Here is a 22,263-nt window from a genome sequence, read left to right on the forward strand (position 1 = left end):
AAGTGGATCCGAACCACTGTTTGCCTCCACCGGATATCGAACCCGGGACTCCTTGATTACAAGGCTACGACGCCACTGCGCCATCGCGGAGGCCCTAAAAGCTTGGAAGAAACACCTCGTCATGGAATTATTGAGGGGGACAAAATTTTATAGTTTAGCTGCCAATTCTATATACGTGGTCTGTTAGGAAAGTAATGAGACTGATTTTCTGTAAACGATGAATTTTTATTATTTTTACAAATCAAGGTCATCCCCTTTCAAATAGTTCCCTTGGGCAGCTACACAGCGATGTAGGCGTTGTTTCCATTGTTCGTAGCAGTATTGGAAAGCTTCTGCTGGAATACCTTTTAGCTCGTCGGTTACGTTCTTCTGGATATTATCCAAAGTATCAAAATGGCGTCCTTTCAAGTGGTTTTGGAGCAAGGGAATAAAGAAAAAGTCACAGTGACTGAGATGAATTATGATTCATCACCTGTGATTCACGCAACTGAAGAATTCTGGCTCCCTGTCAAGGCGGTCCAGAAGATCAAGACACATCCCTCCGATGGGTTTTCTGCTCACGCGTGAATTCATGCTCACGCGTTAAAATTCCATGGACGGTACACACGTTCAAATTTAACTCACTACTGATCATTCTCACCGTTAATCGACGATCTGACCTCACAAGAGACCTCACTCTTTTCACATTGTCATCCGCTTTTGAGGTTGAAGGTCTTCCCGCACGAGGTTCTTCTTCCACTTGTTCTCGGCCTTCTAAAAAGGACTTTTGCCATCTCAACACTTGTGCCCTAGATAGTGCATGTTCTCCATAAGCTCTTTGTAACTTTTCATAAGTCACAGTAGCGGATTCGCCAAGCTTAACACAAAATTTGATGGCACAACGTTGATCAAACTTTTGCCAGTCCATTTTCGTAACGCACCTCACAAACACAACTTCACGTCAGACGCTCTCAACAATCGTGTGGCAACTGTAGCAAGTTGAAACTTGTACTGAGTCAACGGCAAGCGTTCACCTACCTGCCGTGTGAAGGTGGGGGCAGCAGCGTTGCCGGTTCGTGCACAGTGTTGTCAGTCTCATTACTTTCCTAACAGACCACGTACCTTCACACAAGAATGAGGGAATCAGTTATGGTTATTATCAGTGGCGGTGATTGTGTTCCAAAACTAGGGGGGCAAGGTTCCAAAACCGGGGGGGGGGGGCAAGGTGGCAAAACTGGGAGGCAAAGGCACTATCTTGTAGATAAGGTTTAGCATAGTGCAGTAGCAAAAATGGCGAAAACGGGGGCGAGTGCCCCCTCGCCCCGCCATAATCGCCGCCACAGGTTATTATGCACAGTTTTTCTACCTATCTGTGGGTGATCGCGGCGGTTGGGTTGAAATGAAACATCTCCTCTAAGGCCTTTAGAATCGGTTTGGAAGGGGATGGGGCATGCTGTTCGCATTAATACAAGGTTAGTCAAGCAGAAAAACTGTTAATAATAAGGTTCAGTACACTAACAATGACAGTGATCCTGAGAAATTTGGTACGTTTAATGTTAGTAAACATGAAAGTGAGCCATGCGTTTTCTTTCTTCAGTCTTTTAATTTTAACTGCAATTAAAGGTTTCGAATGTCATGCATGCATGTAAACAATGTCCGGTGTTTTAATTGTTGTAGTTCCCGAATCGTCTCGTAACGTCCGACATGCGGATGTCAGTTTTAGTGTTGGAAGATGTGGCCATTCTTGCCCCCTTTCCATACGTCCATGCCCCTATATTATTTTATTTTCACCTAGAAATTTAGGATAGAGGAAACTTATCGCTGTTATTAAACGATATTATAGAAAGAAAATGAAGTGTTTTCAAGCCGATGAAAGTTCAAAGCAACTACGGGGGAATGAGGTGCAGTTGCGCAACAACAGGGGCAATCAATTTTAGGAGGGCAAACATGGAAGTAAAGGAAAGCAATACTAGCAGAATCTAAGAGTAGCAGGACAAAAGGATACTCAAGATGGAATTAGTTTTCACATCTTTCTTTCATTACTTCTTCCAGACGGCCAATAGCATCTGCGGGGAGGGCACAGAGCTGCAATTAACTCATCGATTTTTCAAATTTCATACAAATAAAAATACATTTCGTAAAATTTTCTTGCTTGCTTCGCTCGCAATATCTGCTTTTCTTGCAGCCTTGTCAAGTTCAGAGCCGTAACTAAGGGTCGACGGGATATAAATGAAAAAAAATTGTAAAAGTGAATTCCATGGCGCTTTATGAACATTTTGCGCCATTTTAAATCAATATTGTTTTCGATTTGCAAACATTTGGGGGGTGTTTATATGCACACACACCCATCACTACAATGAAACTTAAACAGTGAGATAAAATTAGTCTTTTTTCTTTCTCGACTGAACTTTCATCATGGCTTCCCCCCCGTCCCCCCTAATCAGAGGGTCTGCGCACGCCTATGGTATTTTAGTTCGTGGTTACCTTCTCTCTGTCCATGAGCATCAATATTCTCTCAACATATAAATTTATAATTATATCTTTGAGACACCTGGCGATTTTGGAGTTTAATGTTTATCTAAGTACACAATAATGTTAATAGAGACATTAACTTATTAATAAAGTCCTTGGAAATAAGTCCCACAGAAATTTCGCAGTGGACGAGTTTTACCTTTTGATCTTGTTAGGGCAAAGATAGGGAAAAATGGGTAGACATCTGTCAGGCCGAAGTTTTCTAGGGTCCCATTTCATTTCGTACCGTCCTTACTTGTCTGTAATTTAGCTAGGCCCAAAATAATATTATTTGGGTTCCTTTTAAGATGTTATACACTAGAAGGTCATTTAAATTACACTCAGGTCTTTTACTGATAGCATTACATGAAGAAACATAAAAAAAAACGTCCGACAGATATGAATGATTTTGATATCTTAAAAGTGTGCTCTTTTTTAGCCATTTTTGCCACTTTTGGCTAATCGCGATGAGGACGAGTGATATAATGGAACTGATGAAGGGACACTCACAGAGCTTATGCCAGGCTTCGAACCTTAGCATCGTAGCGCACTGTGCTTACCACTCCACCACGGAGATAGGCGTAAAAAAGGAAATAGCTACTAAAAATCCATGGCAATTTGTCAATATGAAAACAAACTTTCATTTTTCTGAAATGGAACGTCCCCCGTCTCCCGCGGGTTCGTTAGTTACGCCACTGCTGTTCGGCGTTGGAACTGTCCCAAAACGTAAGGCCAGTGTTGACCTCGTTGGTTCTCACATTAATTACATAATTGGTTCCCTGAAAGTGCTTATAAGTGCACCTTGAGGAGAGGGAGGGGGGGGGGTTGTAATCCGAAGCGCCTGTGTTTCTCCATTAGCTAATAGCGTCCTGCTCATTATCGGAAATGCTGCAAACACCTGCTGACTGTTCCCTGCGCGATTGATGGAAACGGCCAAGATGCGAAACCCACTAACCTATCGTTAAAATTGAATTAGCAAACCTCGTATTCGCCTTGTTTTGTGCGAAGGTTACGGCTTATTGCCACCTAAATGCAAGGTTGATGGGATTGTAAAGCCTCCACAAATGAATGAGTGAAGTTTCAAGTGTGCAAAAAGATATACGGATAATGTGGTTGCCAATTCTGCAACTTGGAAAAGTACCAATTCTGAATTTCCAGAGTATATTATTTGTTTTTGGTTATTAATTTTACTTATTTATTGTGGTGGTTGTTGTAATCGCGAGGTTAGCGCACACGCTTTTTCTTACCCTCGACCAGTGGCGGCGATTAGGCAAGGCATTGAGGTAGTTGCCCACGCACTTTTTGACCCCGGCACTAATGCTAAGCCTTGTCTACCAAGAGAAAGTAAACTGTCCTTGCACCCCTCCCCCCCAAGTTCTAGCAACAAGTCGCGGCTATTGCCCTCTACATTTATCTTCTCCGAGTTTATGAATATTAGTGACAATGGTTCTTTACTAGCATTACAATTGGTCATTGTATCATGCTTTTACTACTTATACATATTTCAACAGTGCGTTTGGAGAGAGCACCTCTATTCTAGTCTTCAGGTGAACAATTGTTTCAATTGGACATTATCCATTGTCCAGGGCTTCTACTATTTACACGTATTTCAACACTGCGTTTGGAGTGAGCACCTCTATTCTCGTCTTCAGGTGAACAATTGCTTCAATTTGACTTTATCCATTGTCTATTGCTTTTAATACTTACACGTATTTCAACACTGCGTTTGGAGAGAGGAACTCTTCTCTCGTCTTCAGGTGAACAATTGCTTCAATTGGTCATTATCCATTGTCTATTACTTCTACTATTTACATGTATTTCAACACTGCGTTTGGAGTGAGCACCTCTTCTCTCGTCTTCAAGTGAACAATTGCTTCAAATGGTCATTATCCATTGTCCAGGGCTTCTACTATTTACACGTATTTCAACACTGCTTTTGGAGTGAGCACCTCTATTCTCGTCTTCAGGTGAACAATTGCTTCAATTTGACATTATCTATTGTCTATTGCTTTTAATACTTACACGTATTTCAACACTGCGTTTGGAGAGAGGAACTCTTCTCTCGTCTTCAGGTGAACAATTGCTTCAATTGGTCATTATCCATTGTCTATTACTTCTACTATTTACATGTATTTCAACACTGCGTTTGGAGTGAGCACCTCTCCTCTCGTCTTCAAGTGAACAATTGCTTCAATTGGTCATTATCCATTGTCCAGGGCTTCTACTAATTACACGTATTTCAACACTGCGTTTGGAGTGAGCACCTCTATTCTCGTCTTCAGGTGAACAATTGCTTCAATTTGACTTTATCCATTGTCTATTGCTTTTAATATTTACACGTATTTCAACACTGCGTTTGGAGGGAGCACCTCTTCTCTCGTCTTCAGGTGAACAATTGTTTCAATTGGTCATTATCCATTGTCCAGGGCTTCTACTAATTGCACGTATTTCAACACTGCGTTTGGAGTGAGCACCTCTATTCTCGTCTTCAGGTGAACAATTGCTTCAATTTGACATTATCCATTGTCTATTGCTTTTAATCCTTACACGTATTTTTTTCAACACTGTGTTTGGAGAGAGGAACTCTTCTCTCGTCTTCAGGTGAACAATTGCTTCAATTGGTCATTATCCATTGTCTATTACTTCTACTATTTACATGTATTTCAACACTGCGTTTGGAGTGAGCACCTCTTCTCTCGTCTTCAAGTGAACAATTGCTTCAATTGGTCATTATCCATTGTCCAGGGCTTCTACTATTTACACGTATTTCAACACTGCGTTTGGAGTGAGCACCTCTATTCTCGTCTTCAGGTGAAAAATTGCTTCAATTTGACATTATCCATTGTCTATTGCTTTTAATCCTTACACGTATTTTTTTCAACACTGTGTTTGGAGAGAGGAACTCTTCTCTCGTCTTCAGGTGAACAATTGTTTCAATTGGACATTATCAATTGTCCAGGGCTTCTACTAATTACACGTATTTCAACACTGCGTTTGGAGTGAGCACCTCTATTCTCGTCTTCAGGTGAACAATTGCTTCAATTGGTCATTATCCATTGTCTATTACTTCTACTATTTACATGTATTTCAACACTTCGTTTGGAGAGAGCACCTCTTCTCTCGTCTTCAGGTGAACAATTTATTCAATTGGACATTATCCATTGTCCAGGGCTTCTACAAGTTATACCTACTGCAACACTATGTTTCGATAGAGCACATCTTCTCTCATCTTAGTTGAAAAAAATTCCTCAATTGGGCAATATCCATGTACACATGCATATGAAAACATACATATACTCTCACAGGAGTTATTTTTTTAACTGGAGAAATATAATGGTAACGCACACCTGTGTTTGTATGTGTATGTGTGTGTTCCATGTATCTTGATTACGCAACCTCTTTGATCACTCTCCCTACTCCTCTCTCTCTCTCTCTCTCTCTCTCTCTCTCTCTCTCTCTCCGCTCTCTGAATAATTCTGATTATAGCTGGTTTCTCTTCTAATCAGTAATTTCTTTCACACACACTGAACATTTTTTAGGGTTTCCGGTTCCGTACCTTCCGGTTTGGTCTGAGGTGACATCAAATATTTTCATCATGTAGATCGGCTAACAAGATGCGAGTCTTCTCTGTATGTGGAAGGTTCACACGTCCAGAATTGAGATGCGGACCCGTCCTCGAAGCTGGCGAAGGATTCCTTTCCATTAATATTTCCAACGTATAAGCTTATTCGCTCCAGGATGACCACGGGCAGAAGAAGGGGGAAAGGGGGTGGTACCGGTGGAGCCATCTACAATGGCTGCACGTCCTTCGGTCGCTTTATAGAAGAAACTAAAGTGGAAACTTTTGAGGAGTCACAAGAAACCCTTCTTTGGGTGTCACGTACGCAAGAGGAGGTGCAAGAGGATTGATAGAGGAAGCTCTCTCTCTTTCTTTCCCTTGCAGTGTTGCCACAGTTTGAGGCTACAATTTCCCTTTCCCTAACATTTCTTCCTACGCCTAAAGAAGTAATATAACAATAATAGCTAGCAGCGGCAGCGATTAGGCGAGTGAGAGGGGCAATTGCCCCCACTTTCGCCACTTTTGCCCCCGCACTATACTAAACCTTACACACAAAGGGAAATATACTGTATTCCCCAGTTTTTGCACCTTGTCCCTCTCCCGGTTTTAGAACTCAATCGCCGCCACTGATAGGTAGTAGTATTTTCGATGTTCCATATTCATGTTTGTGAAAAATGATACGGAAATTAATATCTTATGGTACGTGTCAGCAGGGAAGCGCCAAACCGGGGTACCCTCCTTGAGTAGCGTCGAAATCTTTATTTTGATATGGATATGTGGATATATATATATGTTTTTAAAAGTTTTGCAATCCATTATTTCATATTGGAAACAATAACAAGATGGAGAGAATGGAGTTTCTGAAAAGCAAAATAGATGGCAGTACAAAGTGAAAGATTGGAGCAATTGTCCACCTGAAGACGAGAGGAGAGGTGCTCCCTCTAAAAGTAGTGTTGGAATATGTATAAGTAGTAGAAGCATGAGACAATGGATAATGTCCAATTGAAGCAATTGTTCGCATAAAAACGAGAGGAGAGGTGTACCCACCAAACGTAGTGTTGGAATATGTGTAAGTAGTAGAAGGTACAGACAACGGATAATGTCCATTTGAAGCAACTGTGGACATGAAAACGAGAGGAGAGGTGCACCCACCAAACGTAGTGTTGGAATATGTGTAACTAGTAGAGGCATGAGACAATGGATAATGTCCAATTGAAGCAATTGTTCACATAAAAACGAGAGGAGAGGTGCACCCACCGAACGTAGTGTTGGAATATGTATAAGTATTAGAAGCACTTGACATGTGGAGAGGAAAATTTAAGTTCCTCTTATCATTCAAGGAGTTGAAGCCAGTAGTCAATTGTTAGGTACGCATAAAGAGATACTAAAAGTAAACATTTTGCAACCCCAGAAGCACAGCTCAATATAGCCCTTGTCTTCGTTGCTACCATACCTCTGAAGATAATTTTTATAAAATTTAGTACTGCATAATGTAATACACACATTGCAAAATTATGTAGCAAATTAAGTTAAGAATTTAATGTTATATTGATAACGTTATGTAGGTATTAAATAGATGCATACCTACAATAAGCTTATTCTTTAATAGTAATAGTTAAAGTATTTCAAAATAAGGCTATTATTTGATTATATAAAACTGTAAATATGTAACATAGTCAAGGTTTTTTATTGGGAGTGTAGAATAGGGGGCCATGGTGGAAAGTTAGGGATGATAAGGTGGAAAGTAGGGGAACAAAAAATTCACCCTGCCAGAGGGAAAATTCTATCTTGAGCCGCCCCTGTCAACCCGCAACACTGGGCCAGTTCTTCCAGGTTTGAACCCTGGTCAGGTATGAATGTATAGTCCACGCGTTTACTTCGTTAACGTCGAAGAACTAAAGAAAGCCGCCGCCACAACAGTGGGTGGGGATAATTGGCGGGTCAGTTGTTTACGTCCAATTACACTCAACCTTCAGCCAATGGGCGCAGCTGTCATTCTGCTCCTCGTCTATTCCACGTGGAGTCTCAGTCACATGACTGCGGAAACGCTGTTGCCGTACTTTGCAACTTCAATGTGAAGACCATGGAAAGGTGCTTGTGCGCGGAGGGACAAGGTGGCGTAGAGTAGATGTGTGGCAACACTTTGCGTTGAATGTGATTGTTGCAGCTGATGGGTTCGCTCCGTGGACTTCAAAGCCAGCCGGTCGTTAACGTAGCTAGCGAGTCGACTATACAATTGTGTTTGTGCCATTATCGATTCATCGTATATCCTCCTCGTTGCTATTGGCCAAAGATACATAAAAGGTACGTACAAAAAACATAGCAGGAATGTAAATAGACATATGCTATACCCAACGGAGTGGAGCAGACCTCCGTGGATGAGTGGTTAGCACAGCGTGCTACGACCCCAAGGGTCCAGATTTTGAACCCCTGGCTGGGTAACGGTGTTCTTTGTGAGTATCCCTTCATAAAATCGTCACTGAGTAGCGTCGATTGGGTGTCAAGATTGGATGAAGTATGACAAGGTCAGTTTTTTTCCCTTGTAGACAAGGCTTATCATTAAGAGGCTATAGTGTGGGGGCAACTGCCCTTCTAATTGGCCTCCACTGTCGTCACTCATCCTCATCTTCTCGATTGTCAAACGTGAAGGAAAAGCAAAGTAACATTTACCAAATCAATCAATTAATCAACCAAACGGGTGGATATCAGAAGTGACAAGACATTATGGATATGAAACTGAAACCTAACAAGCTGTGTTGATATTGAGTTGGATGTGTTCAACTTTTCGTGATATCGAATCGAATTTGTTTCAAATTTTCCTCCCAAAAGGGAAATATCCCTTCATGTGGCAACACTGCTTTCGGAGATGCCGAAGAGGAAAAGGAGGGAATTTCAGCATGAAGTGACGTCACGGGGCACGTGGTTGGTCTTCAGGAAGCTGGATTTTCCTCGGTGGATGCCGCGAAGGTGATGGGGACGCAGGGAAAGGCAAAATCGTGATGAAGACGGAAATTGAAGGAGTAATGATGTTTGGTTTGCAGCCTTTCTGTAATCCCGCGGACGTGCTTCGAACCAATAAAGCTGGGATATCCTAAGGTTCAGAGGGTCACAAAGCGGGGTGGGCTGGAGGGAGGGACTTTTACCGAAAGTGCCGCCGGAGTTTTTGTCTTATGCAATATCCATCGCTCTTCTAAGGTTGTAGGCTCCTCATCAGGAAATTTTCTACTTTTCTTATTTTAACTCGCTTTCCTGCTTCGTTAGGCTAATCTCTACAATGAGGATCAAGACTCTTATTGCCTCCAACAGAGAAAATATCTCTATTTGCAGGAAAGATTACACTTCTATATACACTTTTGCATTTAAATAATGAACATATCTTCTATATATATAAAAATGGATGTATGTGTGTGGGTGTGTGTGTGGGTGTGTATGTTTGTTTGTTCCGGCATAACTCTCAAACGCCTGGAGCAATTCCAACCAAACTAGGTACACGTATCACTTGCAATCTGGAAAGAATACTTTCGGGGTAAGACACCCCTGGCACCCATAGGTGTGGGGTGGGAAGGGCTGACATGTAAAAATAATACAAAACCACCGATATTAAATTCCGCACAAACAGACATCCGTGACTCTATGCAATCCCGCACAACGATAGTGTTTCTCGGGTTGTCTAACATTCAGGCTGATATGATTTTGTGTTGCGAAGACGTGTAGAATCCATAGTTTTCGTGACACTCCCAATGCGGTTCAACTTCAAATTCATCACCTATCGGCATGAGGGTGAGAAGGAGGGAAAAATAAAATGTCACAAATGACCTAGATTAGTGTCGAATCCATGGTTTTCAGAGTCTCTAAGCTAATTGGTAACATTTAATAATGAAATAAAAATAGTTACATTTTACACTATAGTTAGAATTCATTACTTACCTGGCTAATATAAGATTGCGATAAATAAATACCCGGGCAACGCCGGGTAATAAGCTAGTAAATAATATAACAATATGCATACATATAGCCATATACAAGCCACACATACACACAAACATATATCTACATAATATAATAAAGTAATTATATACAACTCTACAAATGGAACATATTCATTCTTATGTACAGTCACCGCCAATAAAAATGGGACACCTGGATCCTGGAATACTCACTGCCTTGCAAGGTGTTATGTGTGTTGCATAACTCTACGGCGGAGATAGAACGCCTTGCAGGGCAGTGATTATTTCAGAATCTACGTGTCCCATTTCTATTGCCGGTGAGTGTACATGAGAACTCACCACGAGCAGATAAATATTAAAAGCAATCATACAGTATTCCTGCACGCAAATACGATAATGGCGCAATCAATGACTTCCTGGTGTGACAATCACACGCTTCAAATCTAAATATTTTGTGAACAAAGACACTGAGCTCATCCATTATAGTTTCAGAATGATGGCATTGTTACTGTCCTGAATAGTGAACTCTGTGAACAACGTTGTTTTTGGGCAATTCAAGAAAACTGGAATTCCGGGTGTGACTTGCACGGCGATAAAAGCTTCAACTACCACCAAAAACTTGAAAACTGTGTATTTTTACAACTTTTTTATCCATCATATTTTTTTTGGGGGGGGGGGAATGTAGATTGCAACCTTTCATCTCATGTATTTTCTTCCAGTGTAAACATTTTTATCTTTACTGTTATTAATTTTTAAAAAAGAGGTCCATGTGTGACCTATGTGAATACCTCATTAATTAACTAATTTAATACCATATTACTCACCTAACACTTTACCTGAACAATATCAACTCATAAATTTTAATAATAATCACATTTATTACAAATTACAAATTTATTGAGCATTGCTTATACACTCAATTCTTAATGTAAAAAGACAACCTTTATCACCTTTATCCACTTCTCTTTGTTAATCTGTATTCTTAAAGCCATTCAAGGACATGTAAATATCAAATTAGTCACTATTTAGTGTCCCGCAGGAAACTAAAACTAAAGTTAACGTTTAAGGCTGTATAAAAAGTATTTGGACCTATTTGACTTTTTGAGTGGTAGTATCACTTTTTCATGGATTGGTCCAAATATAAAGGAGATTTTATAGCTCTTTCCCTATGAACTCTGAGAAGTACGATTAAGGGGCGTGAATAAAATAGCAGAATTCACAGAACCTGTGCAAAGACCGTTATATGCGTGTCACATTTAATTTAGAGATTGATAATTAAAAATTAATCGTGTTATTACTAGAATAATAAACTTCAGTGAGCACCATGCAGCACGCATAGATGATAGAAACGTTTCCAGAATTATTCTTGCGAAACAAGATGATAAGAAAATTGCAAGAAAGTAGACAATATTAAGATGAACCTGACAGAAATTGGTAAGGACAGGCAAGAATGGACTCACTCATCTTGAATGGTACTTTTCCATGATTAATGTATTTTTGGCAAACTGATTTACATAGTATACTGTACTGGAAAACAATTTTGTCTGCTTCATACCACTTTTTTTAACGAATTGAATATCAGTTTTCTCCTTATACAAAATGTAGCCTAATTTTGCTGTATTGAAGCTATGTGTTCTAGGTAATGTACGGTCCACCAACACTAAATATAAGCCTGTGTCCACACGTTGTACAGTGGGATTCATCAGTATTTCCGTGCAAATTGTCCATCACCATGTTCGTGGACTTCATTTGACCCAATAAGAGCTTCAAGAATTAAAAGAAAACTCAAAACAAGCTGTTGACAACTTCTGCACCAACACACATAAAAATCCATCGCTTAAAAACACACAGGATGTAAGTGAAATATTTATGCAAATAGTCATGGACAATTTGCACGGTAATATTCATCGATCCCACTGAACTTCTCACTGTTATGTTTGATGACAGCAACCTTTGTATTGAACCTAGCATTAGGATATTTTTATTTTGTCGTTGTTTTTTTTAATGATATAAGTTTTTTTTATTTGTCTTGCCGCTCATTTCATCTCCGCTGTATATCCTGGTACACTGGAATGTACGTACAAGTATTGCACATGGCTTTCTTCATTAATTTTCCCCTGGAATCCTATGTGTTTTCAAGGAATAGATTTTTATGTATGCTGGTGTTGAGGCTCTCTGCACATTGTTTGGCGTTTTGTTTCAATTCTTAAAGCTCTCATTTGGTAAAATCCATCACATGAACAAGGTGATGGACAAATCCCTTGATAATACTTTTGCATCCTACTGTACAATCATTTATTCCACTCTGTACAGCTTTCATTATACTTTCACAGCAATCAACGCCTCGTAATCATTGTTACAAATCACAAGCGGCTTTTTTTCGCTTTAATGTTTTACATTTCAAATATAAATTGTACAAAGAGTTTTAATCTTGCAACTCAAATAATATTATTTTCAATTCTATCACCAAACTGACAATTAATTGGTCCTCAAATTTAAAAAAAAAACAATTCATGACAAACTCTTTTTCAGCGAAAAAAACCCGGTCTACTAATTAGAGGTTTGTGATCTCCTCCAAGATTATTAGAACCAAAGACGATTAGAACCTTGGTGTTTGCGCTAATGGCTTGTTTTGTTCTGATGACGTGTTATTATTATTATTTTATTTTGGACCTTGCAGCTTTTACGCTGTTTTTTCATGTTTAAAAAATGTTTTTAAAATATACATAATTGGTTCATATTACAAATATCCGTATTCCCCCCCTTATTTCACAGACATTGGATTCACAAACAACAACATTCCCCTTCGATAAATACCCACACAGACCGTCGATACACTGCATAACAGCTTTTTATCCATGTTTCTTTTTACTTCGTACATTTTTTTTACAGCTTAGTAACTTTTCCCATAGTGAACATTCATGTAATGAACCATTTTATTGTTTAATGTTTAAAAACTGTGTACATAAAGTTAATACCCAGTGCAAGGTTCATGTTTCTATCGCTTCTTGTAGAAAAGTTACGTACGTTCAAAATTTCGGTTGCGTGACTTTTCGGACACCCTGTATTTCAAAACATTAGACTGAGTATTAAATGTAGATGAAGATAGAAAGCTCTTGATAAAGTGTTAAATCTTAGATTGTCAAGGAATTTCTGTAGTGGAGAGAGAGTTCAAACTTTACATTTTGGAGACTGTATTTAGCGATATGGTATCCATACGTTTTCACCTCGAACGTGCCAAAGGAGAAGCTGGAAAAGTCTAAGAAAGTATTGACATCCTATTAAATTAATATTCTTGAAAGCCTGCAAAGAAATGGATGTAAAACTTTTCTTGCTCGCTTCGCTCGTATTCATGTGTTCCTAGGATGCGTGTTTGGCGCCTTAATGAGGTGAATGTGAAGCTTTTATACCATATCTGCATTACAAAACAAGTGATATTCTCGATTATGATCAACGATTTTAGGGGCGATCTTGAGTGATGGCTCCCTGTTGAGGGAGGAGAACAGATCAAGTATAGTGTTCAGTAAAGCAAAGAAAAAGTTACTTTCGGTAGACACGCTGTCGTAATTAAATACTTCGTGGGGATTACGATATGGTTTGAGCGCGCGAATGATATGATTTTTGGGAAGACCGCATGCCATGATTTTAGGGGGGATGCGCCATTGGCCTTGGGGAGGATGGGCACATGTCTGGCATTTCGTCTTGCGCAGAACTAAGTAAAAATCTTGCTTCTGCGCATTAGTTGCCGACCGAGTCTAAGCTAACCAATCAGCTAACGTTGAAGTCATTTTTGACAATTGCTGTTTGTCCCTCAAGCTCAATGATTTTGTTGGTAACCAACAAGGCTGCTCGGATTTTCCGCTTCGCTGAGCTGATGTCATGTAATCGTCGATTGTACAAGAAAAAATAAATTAATATGAGGGATTTGGGAAATCAAAAGCACGCCTGGCTGGCCGGCGATCCCTGTCCAACATTAGTTTGTAACGAACCTTGAGGCCATTTCCTGTCATTTGCCACCAAACCAAAACGGAAACTCCACACTCGACGATGAAAGCCTTGCCAAAAGGCCTTCAAATATTGATCATTTGATCCTTTGCCCGGCAATACATTATACACAGCCTGGCAGCGCCGCCATACGTCCGTCAGCGAATTTACAAATATGCACGATCATATTTGCCTCGGGAAGGTTCAGTGTTTCCTGCTCGACTTTCGGTTTCAAAGCTACGAGAACGGTTCCAAACTCTCTGGCATCCCTATACCCGAAAGGTCTATTGCAGCAGCAAGTGAATAGGATTCCATCTGTCCTATCCTGGAAAAGATCAATTCAGTCTCACCCATTCTTGGTAATGTTCTTCATGTTCAACTCAAAACTACTTCCATCCTCTCTTTAGTGCCCAACCAGGTAAAATTTCATTAGTATCAAAAATTTACAGATAATCTTGAAAATATCATTTGGATTCAAACACTTGAAGTGTACTAAAAAATAATTTGGGTGGGCTATAAAGTGGTAATGTTGATTGATTGATTGATTTGCTTTATTTGATTTTGCCGTGCCACTTTCGGCTAATTTGCGAAGATGGGGATGAGTGATCATATGATGAAATTGATGAATGGACACTCACAAACATGCACAGGCCTGGATTCGAACCCGGGACCCCTGGTGTCGTAGCACGATATGCTAGCCGCTCCGCCACGGGGCCCGGCAAGTGGTAATAAACCGTACATAAAAAATTATTTTTGTCTGGCTCGGTGCTCTCAGAAGCGCAAGGACTCGGAGGAGTACCCTAGTTGCTTCACAATAGGGTAGGGCCTACAGTAAACTGACTTGAAGCAAATTGAAACAATAAATAATGGTCTGAATATCTATTTCAAAATGCCTAGAAAAGTCGGGGATTTTTATGTATATTTCTATATTGCCTTTCCTTTATGTTCAACCCACTTTGGCTTGTGACTGTATCAGGAACAACTTGGAAAGGCCTGAAAGGTTGTGCATCCATCAACACAAACATGTAGAAACAGTTATGAAACTAGATTCGTAGCATAGACTGAAAACAAACTCACTAGTTAACACTTAAGTTAATGATTCACCTGCTCTGCACCCTGCAACAGAATCGCACCCCCTCCTTTAACCAGCAATAAACAGAAGAGGGTTCACATGGACGCATAGAGAAGGGGGAAGGAGATCCCAGCATTCCGCAGTGTGTTTTCGGTGTGTTTCGATCTCCCTGACGCTAACAAACGTACAGCGTCTTTAAGGCTCCAGTGAACATAGCTTCTGGTTGAGGGGACAGGAACGTTTTGTAAAACAAAAGGATTCCCAGACGGCGGGAAAATCTTTCCGCTACGACTCAAGCATATGCTTTGTGCTTTGCTGTAAAATGTGGTGTATTAATATCTCAACCCCCTCTTTGCCACTTGCCAAGAACGTTATGAGACAAGCACCTGAGCCCCCCCCCCCACCTCCTCCCCAACCACTTCAACCTAAAACCACCATATTAAGAAGCTTCTTGGAGACAATGGTATTGTGGCGCGCACAAAAGCGATCTTGCGGAATGCTGGGTAATTCTCGTTTGTTTCGGATGGGGATGTTTATCCAAGCATGTGTTTCGGATTTGCATATAAACGGATGATCCAACGTTTTGTTCGTTTCCTTAGATCTGACTGTTGTCTGCGACTATTAAGCAGTACGTTAGAGTTTTATTTATAGCCACTGCTTTTGTGTTTAGCCTCTATTGACGAACTGAGCCTTGAAAAGGACATGGACAGGATAAGAAACCCACGCTCCATTAATGTGAACAGTTGCATCCAGAGCGTCACAACTGTTGAAGCAGAGATGAGTTCATGTCTCAACAGTTGGGTATAAAGAACCCTAGCTGCGATGAAAGGAACGCCTTCCGCAGTTTCTATTGGTCACTACAAAGGGTAAAATTAAATTGTGTTGACTAAATTTCTGACTTGGTTGCAAAGAAATGTAATTCTCGAAAATGTGGCTTCTAATACGTTACAAATGTTCAGTATAGATTTTCACCGAAGTACACATTGTAGGTGTACTGGATGCACGCAGTCTCTTAATAAGTTTGAAAATTAAGTTGCTTAGTTCATTTTTCTTGTGAACAACTATCAAGATTGTATTAAATTAAATTTTCAGAAAACTTATGTACAGTAATCGTAAATGTTGTTGCTTACGATAGGAAGTATAGAATGTCTCCTTAAAAGCGCGCGCACTACCGAGAGAATACTGCAAATGAAAAGGATTACATAGAATTGTAAGTAACGATGTTAAGCCTTGTTTCCATGTTAATAAAACATTAAAATGCTGACCAAAGAAAAATTTGTTGTATACAAAATATACACTAAAAACGAAACGTTTCCACCCTCTAACCGGGTATGGTTCAGACGTAGATTCACAATCAATTCCTTGTGAATCTGTAAACGTTACGTTTTTAGTGTATATTTTTTATAAAATAAATTTTGTCTTGGTCAGCATTTTGATGTTTTAGAATTCTAATTTAACCCGTGTCATGGGATACATATAAGGGTACATTTCTGATATGCGGTTACAATATTTTCCAAAATAAGGACTGTGTAATACAGTGTGTATAAGGATACTACTAAATAGAAGACTTTCAGAATTAAATAAGAAGGTCCTTCTAGGATACAGCATACAGTTTACGCCATGTTGCTTGAACATAGACTCTGCTCTACTGGCGTACCCAGGAATTTTTTTTTCGGGAGGGGCTGGAATTCCACTCTCAATATGACAATCGTGGGTCATTTTAAGAAGGGTATTCATATACCACTCTTGTTTTTCCCTACTTCTTTGCTGCTCTTATTTGAAAATGTTATTTTTTTCAAAATTTCGGAGTGGCTGTGTCGCATCAGCCCCTCCCTCCTCTGCGTACGCCAGTGCTCTGCTCTGCTACATAGCTATCATAATTATGAGTGCTCCTAAATCACGCAAATCTCTGTATCTAGAGATACATGTCAATGTTCTAGGAAAATTGTGACTTCTTCAAGTTAATTCCATATTCTGAACCTCGCATTTTCCCCTTGTTTCTTCTTGTGAACATAATGTCCAATCTTATTGACAAGTAAACTACCAAGGTCCCATTCCCAAATGTGAGAAAGCGACTCTGGAACAAACTCCCCATAACAATAAGTATCTGGAGATAGGGTTCAAACACGGTAGGGAGCGTGGTGCTGATCACATCACCTCCATTATAACCTAACTAGAGAATAATGTATGGAGTCCTGTCTAAATACCTACTGTGTCCCTTCATTACAAAGTGAAACTTTTAAATACAAAAGTTTTCAATTACAAATACATGATCATGTGTGGGAATCCTGTTGTTGTATTTGTGCATATGTAATAAATTCTTACTTCGTTACTTTATTTATGTTTTTGCTTCTTCTTTTCGTTTCCAGATGCTGTGACGAAATCAGCAGTCTTCTTTTTCCTTTCGACGGTGTTTTTGTTCGTCGGATACTTTTGTTGCCTGTTCGGCCATTTTGCTCGGCAAAGGAGACTGTTCATCTTCATATCAGGAGTCATTTTCATCATATCAGGTAAGGTACTTGGCTGGTTTAATCTCTTAATGACAGAATTCTTCTTTACCACAGTAAATTTTGTTTCCTTAATTCATTGTTAAATTGTGTGTGAAGGAAATTTTTGCTAAAAATGTCATAGCTCTTTTTTTCACGTTCAAGAGTGCATAAATCATAATTCATTTATCCGACCTCCATACGGAATGGTTAGAACAGCGCGCTACTTCGTCAGGAGTCCCGGGTTCGAACCCTGACCTGAGATTAGTGTTCCTTGCGAGCAAGGTGGATTGGTTTAAATCAGGTTGATTTAAATCGCAATTTAACCCTGGAATCAGACTGTGGGGTCAATTCTGACCCCAATTCTTTTAAAAACAACCGCATTTCGAAACTTTTTCAACAACATATACAACAAAAAGTGTGTTAGGTGTCAGATGCTGGTGTGAAATGTGAAGATTTTTTTTGTTTACCGTGAATTCTTGGCTGTTTTTGTTAGTGGTGTCGAATTTTACCCCAGTGTCTGATTTCTATCAGAAAAGTTTTCTGTACTGATTAATGTAAGAAAGCATGTTTTGTAACATTGAAGGTTCAATATTTTAATGTAGGTACCTTAGGTTTTGAAAAATATACTGTAATGCAACACTTATCTATTGGTGTCATTTACTGACATTTCTGAGCAATCTTCTTAAAGTTTTCATTATGTATTTTTTGTTATTTCCTATAAAACTATGCAAATAGAAGGTTCAATATGTTAATGCAGGTTCTTTAGGTTGTGAAAAATATACTGTAATGCAACAGTTATCAATTGGTGTCATTTACTGAAAAATTATTCAAAAGTTAACGAAAAAAACAATTAGGTGTCAAATTTGACCCCACAGTCTGATTTACATTATAAAAATACAGAGTCTGAACTGACGGTTAAATCAGGTTATTTTTTAAAGAATATAACTGATTTATATCACCATAAAGAAATAATTCATAGAATAATGTACATAAGGATTTTGTAGATATCAGAATTACTTTTTCTGATATCTACAAAATCTCGTAATAATTTAATGGTTTTTATTGGGCTCTAAGAAAGGAAAAGAAACAAACAACAAAATATATGTAGTCTGGTGATGGGGTGAAACTCATACGAGAGGAAATGCAATATGTAAACACACTTAAATTTACCTTCATTTAAAATTCAATAATTTTTATATAGCAAACATTTTGCCTAGAATAATATACAAAATACTAATCATGTTAAACCGTAAATAGTGTCATTATCAATAAACTGTAAATAAACATGGCATGTGATATTTTGCAAACTACCATTAAAAAAAATCGCTAAAATTCAGCTACGAAGACTATTAAAAATATATAAATACAACAAACATTTCCATAGTAGGCTTATATGTACTGTATTAGAAAAAGAAAAATGTGTATTTATATAAAAAATTTATTTGCTTTAATTAAAATGTTCAAATATTTTACAGGGCCGTTTACCAGAAAAAAGCATTTTTATAAAAAAAAAAGACATCTATTTGCATGGTGCCAAAAACATACAATTATTTTAAGCGTGATTTTAAAAAAAAATCAAAACAATCGATTTAAATTTAAAAAATCGTCAAATAATAAGTTTTATCCACCCTGCTTGTGAGTCCTTCATCTATTTCATCATATAGTCACTCATCCTCATCTTCACGATCAGCCAAAAGCGGAAGAAAAGTGAAGTAAAATAAATCAAATCAATCAATCACAATTCATCTAACTTTTCCTAAATTTGGGGCATAAGGAGTTACCAGTGTCCAGAAATTGTTATCTGTGTAGTTGGTAAGCTTATTTATACAGTAGTTGTGTACATTGTTATTATTATTATTATTATTATTATTATTATTATTATTATAACTATTTCGTAAACAAACTGAAAAATGAATAATCTTTTTGTCTCTTCTACTCGTGATAGTGTTAGAATGAAAAAGTACGGAACTGGTAGATGACAGAAAGCTCGCAATTCTAGCAATGAGAAATATATCTTCCAATCGGTGTTTGTAGTTTTAAATAGTAACAACTGTTTTATAATAATTTATTAGTAATCTTTATGAGATCAATACATTTTTTGTTAATTTTACTAAGTTGTAAATCATATAAATCTTCCATTATGCAGAAAAACAGACAGTTATTAATAAGGCTAGGATTTTCATGACTTAGCATATTTTTTTGTTGAGGGTGATGCGTTCCCTAATATATATAGAAATTCATATTATTAAGAAACTAATTAAATTAAGGTACTCTTTCAGGGCATATTTTGACATAATTGGCCATTTCTGCATGATAGGGCATATTTTGATGGATTTTCGGTCATATTCAGCTTATTTTCGCTTTTTGAAGAAATACACAGTCATTTTCGAAGTGGATTCGTTCTTACTCCCATGCTCACTGGAGGGTTATATTTTATTTTTTTGGAATGCAGCAAAATGTTTTTCAGTTTTATTTGAAAATTTAGAGAAAGTATTCATTGTGCATTGCAACTCAGGGTCCATAAAGTGAACTAAAAATAGTACATATGTGAAAATATCTCAGCATTTAGATATTCATGTTTCAAACAGTCCAGTTATAAGGGCATATTTTTCAAATTATAGTGCATATTTTGTACAATTTTAGGTCATAAGAGCATTTTTTTTTGCATATTATGGTGATTTTTAGGTCATAAAAATCCTAGCCCTAGTTATTAAATATGTCAAACAAAGAATGTGATAGATTTACATACAGATGAATCAGTTCGATGTAGAATGTGCGTGGTTGTCGACACGACTAGGGCGACACAAGATTAACATATTTTCATATGAGCTCGTAATTGTAATTGTTACAATATGGGCATTGTTAACCATCTAAAAATCAATTAGACCTTGTAAGTAAAAATGAAATGTTGTTGCTTCAAGTATTTATTGCTTAATTTATTTGTATTGAAGTTGGGTATTTACATTTAACATTGGTGTTAATCATGGGCGTCGCCGGAAATTTTTGAAGGGAGGGGTCATGTCATTGATAATACTGGATTTGTAGAAATAATAATGATTTTTATTAACACGTTTATAAGTGTTATTTTACAATAACAACTATTGTAAACTAATATAATAATACATAAATAAATTGTATTATTAATATTATTATGTGAATGTAGAGGGAAGACTTTCGCTTTCCAGCAGATGAGTGAATATCCATCACAACTGATTTACATTATTTTTTCTTCACATTTCATACAGTCAATGTATTGAAATTCATAGTTGTATTTTGTTATTAGCATTTACACACCTCGTTCAAGGAAAGGCTTTTAAAGCTATGGATACATTTTAGTCATAAAGTTTGTCGTGTAATCTCTCACATAAACTGTAATTTTTTTTGAATTTTGTAAACTATTAAACCATTTATTCTTTGCGTTCAATAGTAGAATATGAAAATCTAACACCATTATTGTATTTTACACTACTTTTCGATGTAATGCTGTCTTTACTTTTGTTATTCTGTTCGAATGCTAACTATATTAAGCTATTTCTTGTTATTAACGATATAAATAAGATTTCCATTTTTTTCAGGGAGGTCGACGGACCGTGTGTTAATGTGCGTTTTTTTCTGATTTCAGGCCTGTTCATGTTGATTGGGCTGGTTATGTACATCTCGATCTTCAAGGCTGAAATAGGCAGCAAGCTGAGGCCCAAGTCTCAATTACAACCGCCCCTCTTCACGTATAGCTACGGTTACAGTTTCCTCCTCATCGTCTCGGGTTTCATGTCGACAGAGATGGCCGGCACGTGCGCGATCTTCCTCTACATCTACTGGCACCAGAAGGACTGGAGCAAGAAGGAGGACAGGCGAAAGGTCACGACGGGACTGGACCTACGAGTACCCACCCCTGACATGGACACCGTTGTTCCTTGCAGGCGGCACCGGAGTCGACCCAGAAGGTACAGTTTCGGATCCCGGTACGGTGGGTGCAGCAGGGAGACGTCGCCGAGGCCCGGAACGAGCCGGAGCAAGTCGCACCAGCAGCTTCCGGTATCGGATTCCATGAAGGACATCTCATATTACAGTTTCCCCCAAGTGGCCTCCGGACACGAGTCCCACTCGGTGACCTTCTCCAGGGACCCCACTTGCAATACAGTGTCCACCACTGCGGACATCAACTGCGAATACTCCAGGGAGTTTGTGACTTTCGATATTGACCGGAGCACCAGTGGGTTTCCGGGTGGTGGTGGTTCCGGTACCATCGGATCTAGATCTGAAGAACGTAGGAAAGAGTTCTCGTACGATACACTACGGAGGACGACTCCAGTTTAGTATTAGTTCCCAAAGTGTAGTGAATGTTTTTTTTGTTTTTTTTGTTGGGGGGTAATGTTTTTAAACAGAAAAATAATGTTGTTCCTGTTTTCGGGGCATGGGTGCAGTTAGCTTAGTATATTATACAAGTTGGTTATTAAACAAAACAATCACAAAATGAAACTTGTGCAAAGAAACTAAGAATGATGTTTTTATGTGTGAAAACGTTTTTACAAAAATACAAATAGTGAAAAGAAGAAATCAATGGGACTCTACACATAGAAAAAAAGGTACGAAGAAGATAATTTTGTAGAAAAATCGTTAACATAACATATACTAACACCTGCAGGATCTCTTCTGCAAGTCTGTCTCTCTTCATTTCTACTCCACATCTATCCCTTTGATTGTTCACCATCTTACAACGCT

General features: G+C 38.5%; 1 protein-coding gene across 1 annotated transcript in view; it reads left to right on the plus strand.

Annotated features, from left to right (window-relative positions):
* stg1 (stargazin-like protein) overlaps positions 1-21,858 on the plus strand; it is a 285,463-nt gene extending 263,605 nt beyond the window's left edge. The window contains exons 3-4 of the mRNA XM_083126200.1: positions 17,422-17,562; positions 21,164-21,858. Of these exons, the coding sequence (XP_082982326.1) occupies positions 17,422-17,562; positions 21,164-21,858 (836 nt within the window). The remainder of the gene's footprint in view (positions 1-17,421; positions 17,563-21,163) is intronic.
* Positions 21,859-22,263: the final 405 nt, after the last annotated feature.

Source organism: Lepisma saccharinum, chromosome 7, assembly GCF_977018435.1.
Source record: "Lepisma saccharinum chromosome 7, izLepSacc3.1, whole genome shotgun sequence".
In the NCBI taxonomy this organism is placed as follows: domain Eukaryota; kingdom Metazoa; phylum Arthropoda; class Insecta; order Zygentoma; family Lepismatidae; genus Lepisma; species Lepisma saccharinum.